This window comes from Fukomys damarensis, unplaced genomic scaffold (genome assembly GCF_012274545.1).
Source record: "Fukomys damarensis isolate Sample0158 unplaced genomic scaffold, DMR_v1.0_HiC HiC_scaffold_34, whole genome shotgun sequence".
Lineage (NCBI taxonomy): Eukaryota > Metazoa > Chordata > Mammalia > Rodentia > Bathyergidae > Fukomys > Fukomys damarensis.
This window is the reverse complement of record NW_022900946.1, coordinates 18,508,888-18,530,450: the sequence shown is the minus strand read 5'-3', so window position 1 is coordinate 18,530,450 and position 21,563 is coordinate 18,508,888. Positions and strand designations below refer to the sequence as shown.

The following is a 21,563-nucleotide window of genomic DNA, read 5'->3' as shown; positions in this document are numbered from 1 at the left end:
GGGATTGAATTCTGGACCTTGTCCTTGTAAGGCAGCCAGCAGAACCACTGAGCTAAATCCTTAGCTGTCCTTGCCTTTTGGGACAGCCCACGGACCCCTGGTTCCTAGCTGTGAAGCTGAGACACATAGCTGTAGAATGGAAAAGCAACTATTACATGAGCTTAATAAATGCAAGCTCAAAAATATCTATAGTCATTGCATCTTAAAATACAACATGCCCAATAATGCATTACTCCAGACTGTACCAGCTGGGCTGGTGACACACTGGCACTGGCCTTATGGGGGTGCGTGAAACATACTTCATAAACAATGTCCTCTGTAAACAAAGGGAGGGCTCAATTTACTTCCTTACTGTTAACCATCTCCAGGTATTAATGTACAGCTGCCTGTGGGTAGAATAAAAGACAAATCAGTTTTCAAATATTTATTATCTGAGATGGGCGTGGTGGTACACATCTGTAATCCCAGCACTCAGGAGGCTGAGGCAGGAGGATCGCTGTGAGTTCGAGACCAGCCTGGGCTACATAGTGAGACCTTGTCTCAAAAAACCAAAAAGAAAAATTTTTTAAATTATCTGTGTCTGAGTTAAGTCACTCTTATTTTTCAAAAGGATAGTCACAGCCATGCCATCTTATCTTCCATGTAGTCCTTGCAGTCCCAAGCCAAGCACAGCGACACCTTCGACAAAGCTACTTTACAAAGCATTATTGTCTCCAGAATAGCTGCGTAACTCCACATAACTTGTGGCCGTGTAGGCACAAAGGGGTTTTCTGCATTTAATATCCCCTTTGTTTCCCAGCTAAACACTCGCTCTCAGTGTGGGTCAGATGCTGGGAGGTTTCGGATGAACTCAGCTGTTTTCACTGCATCTGAGTGAGCAGCGGAGGAGCTGGCCCTTTGGCGTTTGTTGAACAAAGCCGACTTGAGAATCGAAGCTCCTCTTGTCTCTTCCAAAGTCCACCACTGATCACATGAACTACTGAAATTTAATTTTGAAAAAATTATTGTTTCTCTTTCTCTTTAAAAGAGTATCTAAATGAATGGCCTTGCTCTCTAAATCCCTGCCGAGTTTGCTTTTGCAGGGTGTGGGACTGGGCATCTGACGGCGTTCTGAATTCCTGGAGTCAGACCATGGGCTGCTGTTACCTGGCTGACACAGTCCAGAATGAGGCAGCCGGCAGTGGAAGCGTCCAAGGCCGGGGCGGGTCCTTCTCCCCTTGAATGACAGCTCCAAGAAGACGTGGGGGTGGCGCGGGGAGAGGCTAGGGTGGGAGGTTGTCTTTGTGGATTCTAGATTATCTGTCTCCCAAATGGGTACTGGTTACAGAGCCAGCACTCCCTACCCATGTTGGGTCCCTGCCCCAGCTCGTCGCACATTCAGTAATTCCTCTGAGCCTCAGTTTCTCACCTGGAATATGGGGTTAATAAAGGCACCTGGTGGGGAACAGGGAGAGTTGGGTGAGGATTAAGTCCAGGGATAGGGGTGCTTGTAGCTGGCCTCATACACTGTTGTTAGAACTCCTGCAACACTGCTCGCTTAGGCTGATTTTATTTATTGCCCCGACAGCTCTGTTGAGGCAATGGTTTTTAGTAGACTCATAGAACTGTACAACCATTACCACAGTCGGTTTTGCATCGCTGTTCCTCCCTGTCCACCCCGCTTATGAACCCAGGTTCTCATGCATACTAAGCATGCGCCCTACCACTGAGCTGCACCCGGCCCCTGGAATAGTGATGGCGAACCTATGGCGCGTTTACCGAATCATGGAAAGCTCTCAAAGCTTTGCCGTCGTGGCCCTAGAACATTTTCCTCACTCCCACGAGAAGCTCCATTCCATACGCTTTAGCCATCATCTCCTAACCTTACCCGTCACTCCACACCCCATACAAGAACTCATCTGCTTTCTGTCTCTATGAATCGGCCTTTTCTGTATACAGATGGCATCTTCTAATTTGTAGCCTTTTGTGTCTAGCTTCTCCCACTTAATATCTTTTGAAAAACCACTCTGTTGAGGTATGATTGACACACTGTAGTGAGTTTTTATATGTCATTGAGTTTGAGCGTGTATTATGAGTGTGATATTTTCAAGGATCATATACATGGTAGTGTGTTTAGGTACTACATTCCTTTTTATGGCCAAATTATATTTTGTGTGTGAATTATCACATTTTATTTATCCATTCATCAGTTAGGGGACATGTACATTGTTTTCAGTTTTGGCCTATTATGAATAACGTTCCAGGGCCAGGGATTTAGCTCAGTGGTTCCACCACCTGCTTTGCAAGCTCAAGGTCTCGAGTTCAATCCCCGTTACCCCCCCCAAAAAAAGAATAATGTTGCTATAAACCTTTATGCATGAGTGTTTGTGTGAATACTTTCCTTTCAAACACATCTCTGCTATGCATGGTGGTGGGTTCTGGATGGATTTAAGAGGAGTCTATTTTAAATTGTGTTTGACAGACTCATCAAAAGTACTTACTTGGTACTGAGAGTATTCTGAGCCTATTTGGATTTTTTCCCCCTGGAACTAGGGTTTACAGCACTGAGTTACCTATCCAGCCCTTTACAATTTTTTCTATTTTGAGACAGAGTCTTGCTAAATTGCTCAAACTGGTCTTGAATTCATGATCCCTCTGCTTCAGCCTCCCATGTAGCTGGGATTACAGGCCTATGTCAACAGGTCTGTTTATAAAGACACTCTAAGCCAGGTGTGGTGGTGCACACCTGTAATCCCAGCACTTGGGAGGCTGAGGCAGGAGGATCACTGGGAGTTTGAGACCAGCCTGAGCTACACAGTGAGTTCCAGAGCAGTCTGAACTACATAGTGAGACCCTGTCTCAAAAATAAAAAAAAAGGACACTTGTAGGTATCTGGGCTTAGGACATCAACATAACTGTTTTAGCAGAATCAATTCAGTCTGTGACACTCAGCAAATAGCAGAGTGGGAATCTCAAGCTTCTGACATTTCTGAAACATTTGGGCACCAGCCTGGGCGGCTTCAGGAATGACCTGGTCCTCTAGTGTAGGTGTTGCTGCAGGAGCCTTAGAGGACTCAAAAGTCCTGTGGCTTCAGGTCGCCTGTGATTCTCAAAGCCAAAGAAAGAAGTTGGCTGGGAATAGGATTTCCTGAAGGGAGGCTTTTCACTGGAGGAAGGTTAAGAGGCAGGTTAGATCATTTAGCCGACTAAGTGTTAAAATATTTAAAGACCTGGCCTTGTTGTAGTGATAAACAACTTGTAATTTAGCAAATAGATTGTTCAACAGGAGCAGCCTGAAAATTCTCACAGCCCAGGCCAAAAGCAGTTATATAGTTGGAATGGTTGTCATGGATCTGCTTCTAATAAAGCAGCAGGGGCCTTATTTAAGTGAGTATAAATTAGTTCCCCGGGGCATCCTCTGATCCTGGTTGCTAACAGATTAAGGGAAGCAACCAGATCTGCCTCGATGTGCTCTGATTTGGGCTGGGAGAACAAAGGTGATCCCTTGCCCAGCAAAGGGACCTTCTCATTTCCGAGGGCCCTGAAATCAGCTGAAGGCTTCATTCATTACCTTCTTTACTAATTCACGCACGTACACACAGGTAGTCACTGAGTCTCACCTGTATGTCAAGAGCTGTGCTAGGTTCGGGGGCTTCCAAGACTTTGCTGGGAAGCACTCAGTGAAACGCATCACTGTTCATTTGTTTGTTTCTTGTTTCCATGGGTCTTTTCATTAGAGAAAGCCCCAGGAAGGTGGGGCTGTGTCCGTACGGTCATGTAATTCTCTCCATGTGGTTAGTCTTTGCAGGAGCATGGAGAAGGATTCATCTCTCTGAGAAACGGATGTTCAGTTGGATGTCAGGGTGAGCCAGAAAGTGGCTGGCAGGTGTTGGCAAGGGCTGAGGGGAAAGGACTTTATCAGTCTTGTCAAGGGCTCTGGGAGCTTCGGAGGCTTCAAGCGGGTGGGTACCAGGATCAGATTTGGGGTTTAGGGGGATGGAGTGGTTGCTAACCTGAAAGTCAGGAGAACGTTAGGAAGCAGAGGTGTGGTGGTCCCAAGGCTTTCTCCAGACCCTTGGGGAGTCGAAAGTAGCATTTGCCTCTGAGCAAGAGCCTCATGTACCTCGCTGAGGGCAAGCTGCCCTGGGCGGGCCTTGCTAACTCCTTGTCCTGCCCTGAACCACTAGGGGAAGCACCGCTGATCCTGGGAGTCCCTGGCCCAATCCCAACATGTGGGGGATGCTGTAACAGGCACAGGGGGCAGGGGCTGGCACCACCCTCCAGGTACAGAGAGGCCTGGCGTTCTGCTGGTGATCCTCTGGCTAACTGTGTACCTTGCTGCAGCTGCCGGTCCAGAGCCCTGTCAAAAACAAGCTGTGATTCAGCTGGGCATGGTGGCATACACTGTAATCCAGCTATTAGGAGGTTGAGGCAGGGGGATCATAAGTTCAAGGCCAGCCTGAGCAATTTAGTGAGACCTGGTCTCCAAACACCAAGCAACCAAGCAACCAAACAAAAACAGGCTGATGGTTAATCTTGATTGTCAACTTGATTGGCTTAAGAGACACCTAGGAGATTAGTAAAACACACTTCTGGGTAGTCATGGTGGTGTGACCTCGGGGACTCTATTTAGTCCCTGGCCCTTTCCTCTCTGGCTCTTCCCCTGCTCTCTGCTTCCGGGCTGCTGTGAATTGAGCAGCTTCTCTCCTGAGCCAAAAGATATCTTACCTCTTTTATTTTTATTTTTATTTTTTTGAGACAGGGCCTCACTGTATAGTTCAGACTGCCCTGGAGCTCACTGTGTAGCCCAAGCTGGTCTCGAACTTGCAGCAATCCTCCTGCCTCAGCCCCCCGAGTGCTGGGATTACAGGTGTGCACCACCATGCCCGGCTATCTCACCTCTTTTATTTACTTATTTATTTATTTTGGTACTGGGGATTGAATTCTGGTCCTTGCGCTTGCAAGGCAGGCCACTGAACCACTGAGCTAAATCCCCGGCCTCACCTCTTTTAAATTTTGCAGGAGTCAGGTATTTTGCCCCAGTAACAGAAAAAGTGGACCAATACATGGGCAAAACTCTTCCTCTCTGTCTTGATGACAACAGAGGGGGCACGCTCAGCTTTCATTCCCGTGCTGAAGGAGTAGCTCTAGGAAGTAGGCTCTCTGCAGGTGGAATATGGACAGCAATAGACAGGCAGAGTTTTCTGTGAGCTGTGGGTGTAGACATAAGCCAGTCCGTCAGAGACCAGTGTCCCCTTTACCTCCTTAGCCTACTGGTTCAGATAGAGATAGGTTCAGTTTTCCTTTTCTTTCTCTGGCACCCGCCCATCCCTCCTCCCTCCCTCCCTCCCCCCCTCCCTTCCTTTCTTTTTCCATTATTCATTTAGTGCCAAAACGTAGGTCAGCACTGGACATGATAAGAAAAGGCAGTTACAGTTCCTTACTCTGTGGAGCATACAGTTCAGAAAGATGCAGGGAAAACAGTATGAAAATAAATAAATAAATGCAAATGGTGGAATGAAAATTTCTTTACAGGAGGAAACAAGTTGTTGCTACAAAAATAGGAACTGGGCCTACTTTGCATAAATTATTCAGGAATTTCAGAGACCTGGCCTGCTTTTCATTGTAAAGCCCATGTTTTGGGGATGCCTCTAATGTCCCAGGTGTCATCCACTCACCAGGGAATTCAGTGGGGAACAAAGCAGACATAGAGACGGTGGCATTGAGACTGCAAACAAACAGAGGTATCCCGTTCCAATTCATGACCGATGCATCTCACAGATGGCTGACTTGTTTTTTACTGTGGTAAAATAAACATAACCTAAAACTTTCCACTGATGCCTTTGTGGTGTGCGCCCAGTGGCTTTAAACACACATAGCTGTGCCACCATCTCCACCATCCATCTCTAAAACCCTTTCCCTATCCTAACTGAAACTGTGCTCATTAAGTGCTGCTTCGTCCTCCTCCTCCTCCTCCTCCTATCCTACTTTGCACCTCTACGAATTTAGCCACTTTAGATCCTTTGTATACCACAGTTTCCCAGTTGCGTCTGGCTTATTTCCCTGAGCACCATGCCTTCAAGGTTGATCCAGGTTGTGGCAGCCAACCTGTGTTTGCTCTTGTTTATGGCCGAGTAATGTTCCACTTTATGAATGGACAACAGTTTGTCCACTGATGGACAATGGAGTTGTTTCCACCTTTGGGTTACTGTGAATAGTTCAGGTATGAACATCTGTGTCCAAATGTTTGTTCCAGTCCCTATTGATTTGTTTTTGTCCATTAAAAACTTGTACAATATGACATTTGGCACAGTGATTATCTTTTCCTCTCTTTTTTCTGAGGAAGTAGCCTCAGGGAGGTCCAGTTAGGGTCACCATGACAGGTGGGGGTATGTGTCCAAATCCCTGCACTTTCCCCCGTCACTCCCCTGCATTCCATCCTTGCCTTCTGGCCACATCCCGGTACCCTCGCTGTGGAGGTCTTCTGACCCCGTGTCTCTGGGACGGGTTTGGGGTACAAGAGCAGTGGGTTTTAAGCTATTAGGTGTCTGGGGACTGTGTGTTTCTAGACACCTGCAGCAGCCACCTCAAAGGGCTTCCTTTGAGGGTCGCCCTCGTTCACTTCAGTGGGGGGGACTCTGCTGGGATCAGAGCGTGTGATGACGCACTCAGCAAGCTCTGTCTGGGACCTGCCCCAAGGGAAAGCACTTAGCCAATGTTCTATGGCATAGGTGAGGCTCGAGAATATCATTCAGCGAAGGAAGCCAGATACAAGGGACCATGTCTTGCATGACTGCATCTCTAGGAAGTGTCCAGGACAGGAAAATCCACAGGTACAGGGCACAGATGAGTGTTCGTCTGAGGGGAGGGGAAGAAATGGAGAGGGAGACGAGTGACCTCTGAAGGGTACAGGGTTTTCTTTTTGGAACGCAAAAATGTTCTGGAATTAGACAGTGGCGATGGTTGTAACTTTTGAATATACTGAATAAAACACACTGAACTCTATCCTTTCTGTGCGTGTGATGTAGAGATTGAACCTAGAACTTGTACATGGTAGGCAAGCGCTCTACCCGTGAGCTAAACCCCCAGCTGTGAACTCTACATGTTAGAAGGGTGAACTATATGGTACGAGGGCTGTATTTCAATGAAAAGAGCTGGGGGAGATGAGAGGAGAGACACCCATCTGCTCTGTGGGCTTCGGGGACCGACCAGGAAGGCTCCTGCCAAGTATGACAGGGACGGGTCATGCCTGGTGCTGTGGTCATGTGGGGGTCGCTGCCCAGAATCTGCCTGTGCCATGGAGAAAGGAAGATGGGGTGCTGGGGAGGGGTGCTGGGCCGGGGTGCATCAGTGCCGTTTGGATATTCTCTCTGCTCTCTTGGCGGAAGTTGCGGAGTAAACAGTATTCCGGCTTCCTGTGAATTTGCATGAGGAAGAGCAGGAAGGAAGGAGGGAGAGGAGGGAGCATCAGCTGTCAAATGATTAGCAAAAATAGCTTTTCTGTACTTCATCGAAGCTTGTTCTTTTTAAAATTTAACTTTGCTTAGCACATGTGTAAGTGGAATAGACTGTGTGCCAGGCACAATCTGAGTCCTTTATGAGCACAGACTTCTTTATGCCTGTGAGCACTGGGTAAGGTCTGTCCTGTTTTTGCTCTACCTTTTACAAATGAGCAGAGAACCGAGAGAGCTTGGTGATTTCTTCAAGGCCACATCCTGGGGAGAGGCAGAGCAGAGGTTCAAACCTAGGCCCAGAGCCCAGGGCCATTCGCTCAGTCCTCTGTCAACGACGTGCTAGTCATTGTGCAAAGCCCTGGGGACTCGGGGGCCTGCCGGGGGGCTTGTGACTTCCTACTTCAGCAGTTTGATTCGCCAAGGAAGGAAACAGGGTTAACCAAGTGCCAGCTGGAAGTCTCTAGAGTGTCTCCACTTTATATACGCGTTTATCAGCTTTCTAATACTGTAACCAATGACGGAGATGACTAATTGACAAAGAGAAAGGTTTATGTTGGCTCATAGTTCTGGAGGTTTTAGTTCATGATCAGTTGAGCCTGGGCGAGGCAGTACAACATGGGGGGAGCGTGTGCTGGAGTAAAATCACACAGCTCAGGTCTTGGAAGTGAGAGAGAGTCAGGGTGGGTGGGGTCCTTTTATCCCCTTAGAGGGCATGGCCCTTGCTAAAGACCTGAATGAAGGCCCCGCACTAAGCTTCACCTCCTAAAGCTTCCACTACCTCCCGGTGGTTCACACTGAGGACCCAGCCTTTAACGCATGGGCTGATGGGGGCGATTCAAGATCCAGACTATAATAATAAGCATGTTCTGGGCCTTTCTGAGTGTACAGGCTTGGATGTCCTGGCAGAGGGGCTGTAACTGAATCCTTTTGCTGCCTGTGTCCCCAAGAGGGCCAGACCATGTGCCTGCTCACGGGGAGAGGCCCAGGCAAGCAGCGGCCAGGCAAGCTGTAGGGAGAGGGGCCGCAGCTGAGGAGCAGAGGCAGAACTTGCCACACAAGCCGGTTCCAAGCACAGGAAGGTTTTTGTGAGCTGCTTGATCATGGAAGACCCTGCGATGTACCCAAGGCAGAGGGGCCACAGTGTCTGAGACTCTGTTCAGTCTCAGAACCTTACCCCCAACTTCCCAAGTGTCACAGCAATGTCTGCCCTGGACTAAAAACAGGGTAATTATTCCATAGTAAAATGAAACAGATAAAGTTGAAATGAATAAACAGTGAATAAAATACCTACCAACTGTGACTTAGTGTTAAGCTGTCACCTGGACCTCCACTTGAATAAGGGTTGTCTGGGGGGAGTGAATGCACTTGGATATATCTGATGTGATCCCTTTGTGTGGGGCCTATGCCCTGCAAGGCCTCATGTCAACCCTGCCGAAGGCGGCGCTCAACCACCTCCCAATTCCCTCACCTTCCGTTACAGTCCCACGCTACTTGGCAGAAATTTGGATTTTATTCAGAGTCTACTAAGGTGCCTTCTCTTGGCCAGACTCAGAAAGGGGATGGGCGGGCGTACTCATGGTTGAATACTTCGTGGTGTTCTCCAAGGAGCAGAGGGAAAGAGCATGGTCAGGGCTGGCTGAGCATGAGCTGAGAGCAAAGTGAATCACACTGGCCCCCTGTATGGAGATGACACTGGTTGAACAGCACCACAGTGCAGCTGCCCATACCTGACTTCTGGAGGGTCAGATCCCAGCTCGGCCCCTCCCAGTGGGCATGTGATGAACGCCTCTGATCTTCGGCTTCTCAGTCTGTCAAGTGTGGAGGATGAGTTTGACTGACTTCTTTGGGTTTTTGGAGGGGATAGCAGGAAGTGCTTGGAAAGATATGTGCCCACAGTGACCCACCCCGAGTGCCAACTCTTCCGGTCTCTACAGTGATGGCCAGGCCTGACAGCTGAACATTGCCCAAACACCTCCTCTTGGTGCTTGGTGATGCTGTGGGCCACTTGTTAAAGGACAGTTTCCAGCCCAGCCAGCCATCCACTGTGGGCGGTCATGCAGGAGAGGGTGAGGGAGCTGCCAGGGTCTGGGGTGCAGCACCGTACTGGCATTGGCAGGAATGACCTGAATTGCTCCTGTAACTGTTTCACTGTGGCAGGAAGGGGTCAGGGCAGCAGATGGATACAAGGACCAGTTTTGCCCAACATCACCTTGACCCTTAGATCTGCACTCCTTGGCCAGGATCCATGGGGTTTAGGCCTCAGGAACCCCATTTCCAAACTGCTGATGCTTGTGAGGGGGTCCAGGTGCCCTGAGGCAGGACAGGGTGGCTGAGACTTGGGGCCTGGGTCAAGCAGGCTTTGTGCTTCCGTTCTGCTGGGTAGATAGCCTTTCTGCCTGCCTAGCCTCTGCTTGCTCATCTGTGAAATGGGGGAGATTCTAGCTCTGTCTCCTCAGGCCCTTGAGAGGACACCAGGAGGCATCAGGAACAGCACTGCCAATGACCCTCTGTGCCGACTCCACTTAGACACTGCAAGCAGCTCTCGGTGGACACCGTCCAGATGCGTTCCGGGGCCCCCTAGTGCACACATCTCTGTCGTCAGAATGATCATTGATGCCTTTTACAGTGGAAGTTGTGCTCCTGCTCCCTGCTGCCTGCCAGTGTCCCCAAGGCCTGTTATCTGCGGGCTGCAGACAGGGTTCACCCAGTAAGAAGTTCCTAGGACAGCAAATGAGTTGGGCAGTGCTTGCCTTCCTCATCCGGCTGCATGTGCAGAGCCCGTGGCCTGTCAACACTGCCCTGGGCCGTGGGGGCCATGGCTACATGCTGGTATCATTCCCTGGGTTGTGGGTTCTCCTCTCCAAGGATGGAGCTGGGCGCAGTTGTGAGTCACTGTGAGAGCGGGCCCTTGTTCCTCGGAGCTGATCTTCCATGCACTACCAGCAAGTCTCCTGCAGCAAAGGCAGGTTGATGAGCCCTGCCAAGGAAACACATGGCTAAGAGGAGGAAGAATAGGAGGGGAGGGTGTCAGGAAGAAGGACCAGCTCCCAGGTCAGGTCCCCACCCTTCCAGGAAGCCCCAGTGACCCCAGCCTCCCACCCCTGGACAGTTCGGTGAATCAGTGAACTCTCCAAGCATCGGGAACAGCAGGTGCAAAGGACTGGGAAAAACAAGCACAGTGATGGCTTCCAGAAGCAGCAAGGCTGGGGTGGGGGTTGAGGTGGGAGGTGAATGGGTGGGCAGAACACAGGGCCTTGGGGGGCCACAGTGAGAAGCATGGGGTTTGGTTTGGGCATCGGGCCTGTTTTTAATTTGTCCCTCTCAGAGAACAGGAGCGTCTGGGACTGGAGCACAGTCAGGAAGCAGAAGAGACAGCGGGGTGGTGTGGCCAGAGCCTGGCAGGAGTTGGAGGACTGGCTGGGATACGATACTTTTAGATGCTCGTCTGTGAAATGGAGGAAAGTCTAGCTCTGTCTCAGCAGGGCCTTGGGAGGGCTCCGGAGGCAGTGAGCACTCTTTTGGCATCAGGACCAGCAGTGGCGACTTAAAGGTGAAGAGGTTGATTCTGGCTCATAGTTTCAGGTTTCAGTCCATGGTTGGCTGGCTCGAAGGCCGGAAGCAACATGGTAGACAAGTGCATCAGAGCAAAACTGCTCACCTCATGGCATCCCGGAAGCAGAGAGAAAGGAACTGGGGACCATATGGTCCCCAAGGTCATGTTCCGTGATCTGTTCCCTTCACCCGTTCCATAACCTCCCAAGAAAGCCATCAGATTATGTTCTCACCAGTGGATCAGTCCACTGGTGAACTTAGAGCTCCTGATCCAAGCGCTGCCCAAAGCCCATCAGCAACCAAGCCTTCAACACAGTGGGCCTTTTGGAGGCATTTCGGATCCTAACCATGACAAGGTGGAAGAGGGAGATGTGACCCAGGGGACAGTGCTGGCTCTGCTTCTGAGCAGCCTGTGAGCTGAGCAAGGGATTGCTGGAGGGAGCAGGGGCTGGCCTGAAGGGGGCGACGTCAAATCCAGCTTCACCATCTTGTCTGTGTGATTTTGGGTAAACTAGTGAACCTCTTGGGCTCAGGTTTCCTCACCTGTCCAATGAGGACACTATTTAGAGGACTACATGAAAGATCACACAGCTGGCACAGTGTAGTCCACACTTGCCAGGCTTGCTGCTCTGAGATCCCCTCTGGGGAGGTGAGAACGTCACCACCGCATTTTATAGATGAGCCAATGGAGGCTTAGAGAGGGCAAGTGACTTGCTCAAGTCACCTAGTTTGAAAGTAGAGGGCTCAGACAAGCTTGCCAAATTTGGAAACATACACCCCTCTCTCCATGACCTTCCTGAAGTCTCTTCCGCTGTGGGGAAGAGGATCTGAGCTGGTGCCCTATGCAGGCCATTTTGGGTTCTCACAGACCTGTGCCTATGACCTCTTGGGTCTTGTGGCCTGGAAAAGACAAACTCTGGGCTCATATTCTGCACCAGGCCCCACCTGAGATGCTCAGCCTGGCTTTGTCCTCTGAGCCACAAGCACGCGGGACAAGGAGCATTTTCCAGGGTTATGAAAAGGCAAGGACTTGCGTGGGTTGGGAGCATGGCCTTGGAGCCAGGTGGCCACCCACCCTAAGCTCTGCAGCCCCCTTCCCTCAGGAGAAATGCCCCTTTCCTCCGGGGACAGGACTCCCTGCTGTAATGCTGGTGGCTGTCAGAGCAACCAGCTGCACAGGCAGCTGTGCTTCCCTGACCCGAGGGGAGGATGGGCTGGTTGGCCTTGGGGGCCCGGATGGCACCAAGGCCACCAGGCCACTGTTCCATCTCCTCCCGCTTCTCAACCGATGGGTCGCACCTCTTCTCCAGGCGCTGGGAGGGAAGGGGGTGGAGGCATCTGTCCTCAGACGCTGCCACTATTTTTGGAGCTTACATGGGTCCTAATTCTGGGGCACGTAGGCTGGGCCAGGCTACGAGCAGACGCCACTTGAATAACGTCAGCCACTGATGCCATCAGTCTGAACTGGCACATCTAGAGCTGGCACAGACCCTGGCCCCCTTTTAAGATGCCTCACAGCCAAGAATCCCCTACAACTGTCTTCACTCGGCTCTGTCCCTGCAGACTGCAGAAGGAAGCAGCCCCAGCTCAGAGCCTACATGGGCTCTAGGTGGCTTGGGGGCCACCCTGGCCTGGGGCCTATGGCATCAGGCTTTGGGGCCGCCCCTTATGAGGGGCACAGTGTCGTGGAACCCAGGTCAACTTTCTACACTTGGTGCCAAACCTTGCCTGAGTCACACAGAGAACACAGAGAAACAATCCCCACCCTCCCTTCTCTGTACCCACATCCCTCAGTTCTCCTGTGGAGTAGGCACCGAGAGGCCACTGTGTGACCAGTGGGGCCAGGATTTGCACCCAAGCAGGGGGCTGAGTCTGTGCTGCCAACCCACTCACTGTGGCTCATGAGGAGCACGTTGCCAACTATTTATAGGTACACATGCATCTAAAATGTACTACGGGGGCAGTGCTCAGTGGCAGAGCACATGCTTAGCATCCTTTGAAACACCAAAGTTCTAAGTTTTAGTGATGTCTAGTTCATTTTTTCTTTTGCCTGTGCTTTTGGTATTGTAACTCAAAACCCCTGTCAATTCAAGGTGTTAAATATTTACTCCTGCTGGTGGCTCACGCCTATAATCTTAGCACTCAGAGACTGAGGAAGGAAGATCTATTAGAATTTGAAGACAGCTGGGACTACACATTGAGTTCGAAGCTGGACCATAGAGCAAAACCTTCTCTCAACAAATAAACAAACAATCAAAGACCCAGGCCCAAGAGTCTCCGTCTCCCGCAAAACAACACAATGCAAGGCAAATGAAAAACATGGAAACAAGACTTGAACAGAAAGTAGGGGACTAGAATGGGCCATACCGAGCATGTGGCGAGGACCTAACCTGGACCTTTTGTATTTATTCATCACATAAGGACGGATAAGAATAGGGTGGGGGATACATGTGGCATCTGGTGATACCAGCTGACGTAGGCAGGGCTTGGAGAAACCAAGGTAAGGCATTCTTGCAAGAGGAGCGGAACAGACCCGAAGGTAGGTCAGGTAGGTCCCGGTTAACTAGTAAACTACTGAGACAATTAAGGGAGGGGTAGCTCTAGGAATAGAATGTGGTTTGGACTCACACTGGTCCTTGGCCACAGTGTTATCTCACGTAGGAGCCCAGCAGCTTCCTGCAGATCAGGGTTTGGATCTCCCTGGCAGCGTTGGCTGGGAAGCTGTACTACCCTGTGCGCCCTTCAGCAGGCTCGTGAGTCACGCAGGCTTCAGTCTGGCTCCACACGTAATGTAGCCAATTATAAGGAAAGAATGCTTGCTCCACATTACAGCCTGCTCTAAAGCCTGGCTGGGGTGGCGGCGGGGTGGTGTGGGGTGCGGGTCCTGCCGCAACAAACAAGCGACAAAGATTTCCTCCTGTAGTTGGTTGGTTTGATTGTTCTTTCCAGTGCTGGGAATTGAGCCCAGGAATTTGTATCTGCTAGGCAAGAGCTTTACTGTTGAGCTACATCCGTAGCCTCCCGCCTTATGATTTCTTGTAAGATTTTATAGTTTTAGATCTTACCCCCAAAACTGTTCCACTTTGAGTTAATTTTTGTTTATGGCATGAAGTTAAAGTCATTTCCGTCCTTCGCATGTGAATACCCAGTTGTCCCAGCCCGTTTGTTGAATCCGTCCCCTTCATCACATTAGGTTGTCTGGACTCTCTGGTCAAAATCCATTCGACTGTAAATGTCACGTAAATGGGAGGTGTTGCCCCTGGATTCTCAGTCCTGCCTCTCAGATCTAGATGCACACTGCTGTGATTACTATAGTCTTGTAATATGGTTTGAAATTAGGAGGTGAGTTCCAGTTTCCTTTCTCTTCAAGCTTATTTTGGCTATTCTAGGTCCCTTCCATTCCCGCATGAATTTTAGGACCTGCCCGTCAATTTCTGCAAACAAGTCAGTTGGAATGTGAATAGATTTCATTGAATCTGTAGACCATTTGGGGGAATGTTGTCGTCTTAACGAGATGAGGTCTTCCAATCCATGAACAGGGGAAGTCTTTCCATTTATTTAGGTCGGCATTCATTTCTTTCAGCAATATTTTCTTGTTTTCAGAGTATAAGTGTTGCACTTTTTTTTTTTTGAGACAGGGTCTTACTATGTAGTTGAAACTGACCTGGAACTCACTATGTAGCCCAGGCTGGTCTCGAACTCACAGCGATCCTCCTGCCTCAGCCTCCCGAGTGCTGGGATTATAGGTGTGCACCACCACGCCCAGCAGTGCTGCACTTTTTAAAGATATTCCTGGCCCGAGGCTGAGGCAGGAGGATCACTGTGAGTTCCAGGTCAGTCTCAACTACATAGTGAGACCTTGTCTCATAAAACAAAAACAAAAACAAAAACAAAAACAAGATATTCCTGGACATTTTTCGATGTAATTGTCAATGGAATTGGTATTTTAAAATTGCATTTTTTAGTTTGCTCATTGCTAGGATATAGAAACACGGCTGATTTTGCATATTGATCTTGTATGTTGCAACCTTGCTGAATTTATTTATGAGTTCTAATCTTGTGTGTGTGTTTGTGTGTACTTAAACAGGATCTTCTATGTATAAAAACATGCATCTGCAAACAAATTGTTTTACCACTTTTCCAACTGGATATTTATTTTTTGAATTTGCCTAACTGCAAATTTTTATTTTTAATTAAGTATCTATTTTAATTTTTAATTTTGATTTTTAATCATGAAGGGATGTTGGATTTCATCAAATGCTTTTTCTAAGAAATATCTTTTGTGGTACTGGGGAATAAACCCAGGGCCTTTGCACTAGCTACATCCCCAGCCCTTTTATTTTGAGACAAGATCTCACTAAGTTGCTAGGCTATCCAGGCTGGGCTCAAATTTGTGATGCTTCTGCCTCAGCCTTCCACAATGCTGAGATTACAGGTCTGTACTACCAGGACCATCTGAGAAATCCTTTCTTTTAAAATGTAACAGGAAACCCCATCCTTTCTTCTGAGGGTGCAAACTCTGATGTAGCATCAGATGAGAAAGGTAATAAAATACTGGCGTCATTGTTGGTAAAAACAGCTGTGGCTGCTTCCCGCAGCAGGAGGGCTGTGCTCACGGGCCACCTCCTCTCTGCCCAGGCCTACGAGAAGCGCTTCCCCACCTGCCCGCAGATCCCCGTTTTCCTGGGCAGCGAGGTCCTGCGCGAGTCCCACAGCCCGGACGGGGCGGTGCACGTAGTGGAGCGGAGCTGCCGGCTGCGCGTGGACGCCCCGCGGCTGCTGCGGAAGGTGGGTGGTCAGAAGGCGAGGAATGAGGGGTGGAGGGCAGGGCTGGGCTGGGCTGGGGGTCGCCGGAGTGCACGGAGGGGTAAGGGTTCGGCCGGGGGGCAGTGCCAAGCTGGGGTGCAGAAGTGGTGCCGAAGTCTGGGTCTGGGCTGGGTGGGCCCCGAGGGGAGGGACCCGGGGCCAGGATCCCAGGGACCAGGCTGGTCCTTGGCGGGGTGGGGTGTCTCACCCATGTCTCCAGCGTTAGCTGCTCCCTCCTTTTCAGGTTGCTGGCGTGGAGCACGTGGTCTTCGTGCAGAAAAACGTCCTGAACTGGAGGGAGAGGACGCTGCACATTGAGGCTCACAATGAGACCTTCGCCAACCGTGTGGTGGTCAACGAGACCTGCAGCTACACGGTGCTGTCTTCTCCCTGCTGTCCCTTTCCCCCTCCCCGGTCACTGTCAGGTAACATGCAGGGTGCCCATTTGGTGTACAGTTTGGATAAACAGCTGGTGATATTGTTTTGTGTGTCTCAGTACTGGTCTGGATGTACTTACAGGGAGTCTTTCTTCATTGCTAACCTGAAGGGCAGACGTGCAGGGCATCTTGTATGTGCTTAAACTGGCAGCCTTCTCTCTTTCCCTTTTCCCTCTCTCCTCTCCTTACATCTTTCATGAAACTGTTCAATTCCTGGCCTGAAAAGTGGTCATCGTCAGTCACGCCTGCCACCTGTGTTGTGGTGAGCATTAACTCAAGTAAGGTGTTCGTATCCAAACCCCTTAGGCCGGAGCCTTGCACAGACTAAGTTTCATGAAATGTTACTTTCCAAGTAATAGTGATTATTCACTGATGAATGATTATTATTCTCTAGTTCATACTGTGGGAACGCCTGCCGGGCACTGGGCACCCAACCATGGGCCAGCTTGTCCAGCCACTGGCCTCACGTGGCTTCCACTGGGGTGGGAGACACCGAGGAGACGCCACACATCCCCCTGTATTTCCCTGCCACAGGGCTAGGAAGGGACCCAGCAGCAGGACTACAGGGACAAGAGGAGATGTCCCTCTTAGGTCCCAGTGCCACTCTCTCAGGAAGTGCCACTGAGGCTGAGAGCTGACAGATGAGAGGTGCTGCCCCATGAAGGGCTGGGAACAGCATGGTGAGCGGCAGCAAGGTGAGACCAGGCAGAGCTGCAGGACGGGGTCCGGTTAGCCATGGGGCCTAGACGACACTGGCTGAGTGCAACTAGCTCTTCTGTCTTCTTGCTGAGTGACAGTAGGCAAGTCACGTCCCCTTTCTGGGCCATACCATCCATACCTGTAAGCGGATATTAATGAGCCCTGCCTTGCACACCATCAGGTTGCGGGAGGGTGGGGGTGGCTGAGCAGATGATGTAGGCAAAGCCCCAGATCAGAGTTTGCACGAGGGCAGCTCCAGAGTGATGAGTACGGAGCATCGTGGCTGACTGGTGTGTCTCTGCTAGATCTCTCCCGTTCATCTCCCAGGTCCCTGCCCCTTAGCCCGCTGCTCTGTGTGCAGCAGACAACCACTAAATGCCCACTGAGTCTCTTTTCTTCACCTCCTGGAGCCTCGTGGAGACAGGCCGGCATTCAGGCCTCCTGTGAGCAGCAGGTGTCTGTGTACGGTGCCCTGGGTGACTGTCAGCAGCGGAACTGGTAACCCCGAAGCTGCCTGTGGGTGCAGTTCCCCAGCCCTACCCAGCACCTGATCACCATCAGGGGTGGGCCTGGGGAGCTGTGTGTTCTCTAGGCTCCCTGGTAACTTTCCTGGGAGCATGAAGTCAGTGTTTTAATAGTAGCTTTGCTAATTAAGTTCTTTTTCGCTGACATATTTATATTTATGGATACATAAGGGTATGCAGTGTGATAAAAATATGGTGTTTAAATTTTAAAAATGTATTACAATAAAAGACACATTGCCTTCAACTCCCTCAAAGTAGTTCCCCTCAAGCTGAGGATTTAGCTTGGCGGCACTGTGCCTGCCCGGCAAGTACAAGGTCCTGAGTTCGATTCCCAGTACCAAAAAACCCCACAAAAAACAAAACAATTGCCGTCACTTCTCTTTGAACACATTGATCCTATTCTTGTCCCTTTCTGAAGTAGTTCTGAAAGTCCTCTTTCATTAATGTCTTTAGTTGTGTTATTGTGATTGCTTTGACATCCTTTCATGGTTATTTTGACTTTGGGGAGGAGCCCAGAGTGGCATGGGGCTGGATTTTGTGAATAGGAGGGATAAGAATTCACAATAATGTTTTATTTCTTCCTGGCATGAGGAATTGATCTCAGGGCCTTGCGATTGCCAGGCTGGTGCCTCACTGCTGAGCTACATCCCTGGCCCAACCATAATGTTTTTTTTTGGGGGGGGTACTGGGACTTGAACTCAGGACCTTGCACTTGCCACGTAGGCACAGTGCCACTGAGCTCAATTCCCGGCCCCCAACCCTAATGTGTTTAACAAGCCTGCCTGTCTGTTCAGTGGCACTTGGCAGCTACATTCACCGCATTTTTTATCACACCTCCTAAAGACACTCATGAAAGTGGCAAGAATGATGTGTTTGAAGCGAGCAGTGGTATTTTGAGCGGGAGTGATGGTGATGTGTCTTTTACTGTAATACATTTTTATTTAAACATTCACTATATTTTTGATGGAACCACGCATGTAATATGTCATATAAATACCTAGTAACAAAAATATATATTCATGAAACGTATATGTAGTATTGATATATAACTTAGTTATAGTATATAAGTGACATACTATACTAGACCTATTATTTGCATATAGCTCTACATCTCTGCATATAATTTTTTTTTTGGTACTGGGGATCAAACTTGGGTCCTTGCGCTTGCAAGGCCAGCAGCAAAACCACTGAGCTAAATCCCCAGCTATCTGCATATGTTGTTAAGGGGTAGGGGCTCAGCTATCAGATCCTGCTTCTCTAGCCCCTCATGAAAGGGCTTTGCTCCTTAACATTGTAGACCTGGCCTTGTCCCCTGAGTGGGGGCCCTTGGTGTCTCTAGGACCTGACATGCTGTCTACCGCCCTCGGGAGGGCGTGGCAGCCCCCACACTGAGACTCAGCCATCACCCTGCCTGGCTTTCAGGTCCACCCCGAGAACGAAGACTGGACTTGCTTTGAGCAGTCGGCCTCCCTGGACATCCGATCCTTCTTTGGCTTTGAAAGTGCCTTGGAGAAGATTGCCATGAAACAGTACACGGCCAACGTCAAGAGGGTGAGGGAGGAGGTGCCCGGCCTCCTGCCCCCGGCAACCTGTGTGATCCTGGGCAAGAGGCTTCACCTTCCCAGCTGCTCTTCTCATCTGTAAAATGGGGTTCTAGTCATGACCCTATCACAAGAGATAATAGAGGAGACCGCACTGGGGTCCCCCAATGTGGTGGGGTCTTGTGTAGTGAACTCAGTAGATGGAGTGGGGAGATTCTGCCATGGGTTTTCCTGGTTAAAGTTGTCACTGTTTGGTTTAAAGAACTCAGAATCATTAGCTGGGTAGAGGCCTGTTTATGTAATTACAGGTGGAATTAATGTTAGCATATGCGCTGCCAAAGTGAGCACTAGTGAAATTAACTTTAATAGCATACTTTACTTAACGTGTTATCAATACAAAAGTGCATTAGTTTATATTCTTTGTTCCATTCTAAGTCCAGAAATCCTACATGTTCCTGACAGTCTCAGCATACCCCCATTTATTGCAGCTGTCCACGGGCCCCAGTGTCGGGGCTGGGACCCTCAGCGGGGCTGTGGGGGTGACCTACAGAGGAGTGGTGGCCCTGCTCCTGGCCCATGGTGACTTGTCTGGGGTTTCTCCGGCTTCTAGGGGAAGGAGGTGATCGAGCATTACCTGCATGAGCTCATAGCCCAGGGCACCTCGCACCTTCCCCGCTGGACACTGGCCCCAGTGCAGGAGCAGGACGCTCACAGACAGCCCGGGCCACAGGACCCCAGCTCCCTGGAGGACACAGTGATCGGCAGCACCCCAGGCCTTGCTCTGGAGAGTGGCAGTACTGATGGTAGGTGGCTGTACCAGTCCAGCGGGCCAGGTCCTCACCCTCGACCCGCAGTCCAGGGCAGCCTTCAGCACTGCCTAGCTCCTTGGGAGGAGGGGAGAGTGGCCCTGGGTCCCCTTGGCCGGGTGGAGGGTAGGGAAAGGAGTGCTCTGGGTCTGAAATGACTCGGCCTCCTCCCTCTGCTGGCTGCTTCTCTGCCTCTCCATTCTGGCCGGAGCTGGCTTATTTCTAGATCAGGAACCGACCTCCAATTCCTTAGCACTGACTTGCTGTCTGCTTATTACTATTTTTAATTATACGAGTAATGCATGCTCATGGCAGAAAAAAATTCAGACCACTGGAAAGATGCAAAATGCAGTAAGAGTCCTTCCCTCTCCCTGGAGGCTGTAACGGTTTTACCTTTCATGAAGCTGCCTAGGCATGTCTGTGTACATGATATGTATGTATGCACATGTGTTAACATGCATACACACGTCTAACTTATGTTGAACAACCGAGAGCATGTTAGACGTCTTATTTGACACTTTTCCTTTTCTCACTAATGTCTGAATAACTTTTCATATAAGTGTGTGTATCTTTTTTTTTGCATGTGTTTTCTTTTAATACTACAGTATAGATGGTTGCTCCTTATTTATTAGTAAGACTATATTTAATTATTACTATTTTTTCAATATTGGGTATTGAATCCAAGGTCTTGAACATACTAAGCAAGAGCTCTACCACTGAGCTATATCTCCAGCCTTTTTTATTTTGAGAGTTGCCTGGGCTGGGCTTAAACTTGCAATCCTCCTGCCTCAGCCTCCCAGAATGCTGAAATTAAAGATGTGTGCCACGACACCTGGTTCGTTAAAAAAAAAAATTACAGCTGGGAGTGGTGGTGCATGCCTGTAATCCCAGCATTCAGGAGGCTGAAGCAGGAGGATCACTGTGAGTTTGAGGCCACCCTGGGCTACATTACTGTTTAAGGCCAGCCTGAACTGCATAACAAAACTGTCTCAAAAAACCAAAAGAAGCTGGGGATTTAGCTCAGTGGTTCCACCATCTCCCTTGTAGGCACAAGGTCCTGAGTTCAATCCCCGGTACCAAAAAACAAAACAAAGCAAAAAAAACAATGTGACATATCTTGTACTTAATGATTTTATATTCCTCTGTTCATATATATAAGGGGTGATCAAAATATGGTAATTGTTTACTAATAATTTTATAGTAAAAGACACAGCCATTAACCCCCCCAACAGTACTCTTTTTTGCTTTGACCACATTTGTCCTGTCACTGTCGTCACTTTCTGAAGCAGTTCTGGAAGTCTTCTGTGGCTTTGTGCATCGAGAAAAAAAATACAGTGAATGGGGCTGCCGAGTGCCATCCAAGAGAAAGGCAGACTCGTAAGAACAGCTGAGGGTGTTCTCTTCCACCTCATTCACTGGATCTGGCCCTGTGAAACTTTTGGTTCTTCTCCAAGGTGTAAATAACCATAAAACATGAATGTTTTTAATGGACTCAGAACACTGAGGCAGTTATAACAGCACAACTAAAGACACTCATGAAAGAAGACTTCCGGAACTGCTCCAGGTGGGAAGAGCGATGTGATAAGCATGTTCAAAGTGAGGGGAGGATTTTGCACGGGATTAATGCAATGTGTCTTCTACTGTAATAAAAATTTTTTATACCAAATATTATTCACACACTATATTTTTCTATCACATCTTGTTCGTAGCATACATTTTTTTCTTCCTTCCTTCCTTTCTTCTTCTTCTTCTTTTTTTTTTTTTT

General features: G+C 49.4%; 1 protein-coding gene across 1 annotated transcript in view; it reads left to right on the top strand.

Annotated features, from left to right (window-relative positions):
- Sec14l5 (SEC14 like lipid binding 5) overlaps positions 1-21,563 on the top strand; it is a 45,802-nt gene that overhangs the window by 3,199 nt on the left and 21,040 nt on the right. Inside the window, exons 3-6 of the mRNA XM_010644136.2 lie at positions 15,624-15,773; positions 16,036-16,167; positions 18,874-19,002; positions 19,603-19,795. Of these exons, the coding sequence (XP_010642438.1) occupies positions 15,624-15,773; positions 16,036-16,167; positions 18,874-19,002; positions 19,603-19,795 (604 nt within the window). The remainder of the gene's footprint in view (positions 1-15,623; positions 15,774-16,035; positions 16,168-18,873; positions 19,003-19,602; positions 19,796-21,563) is intronic.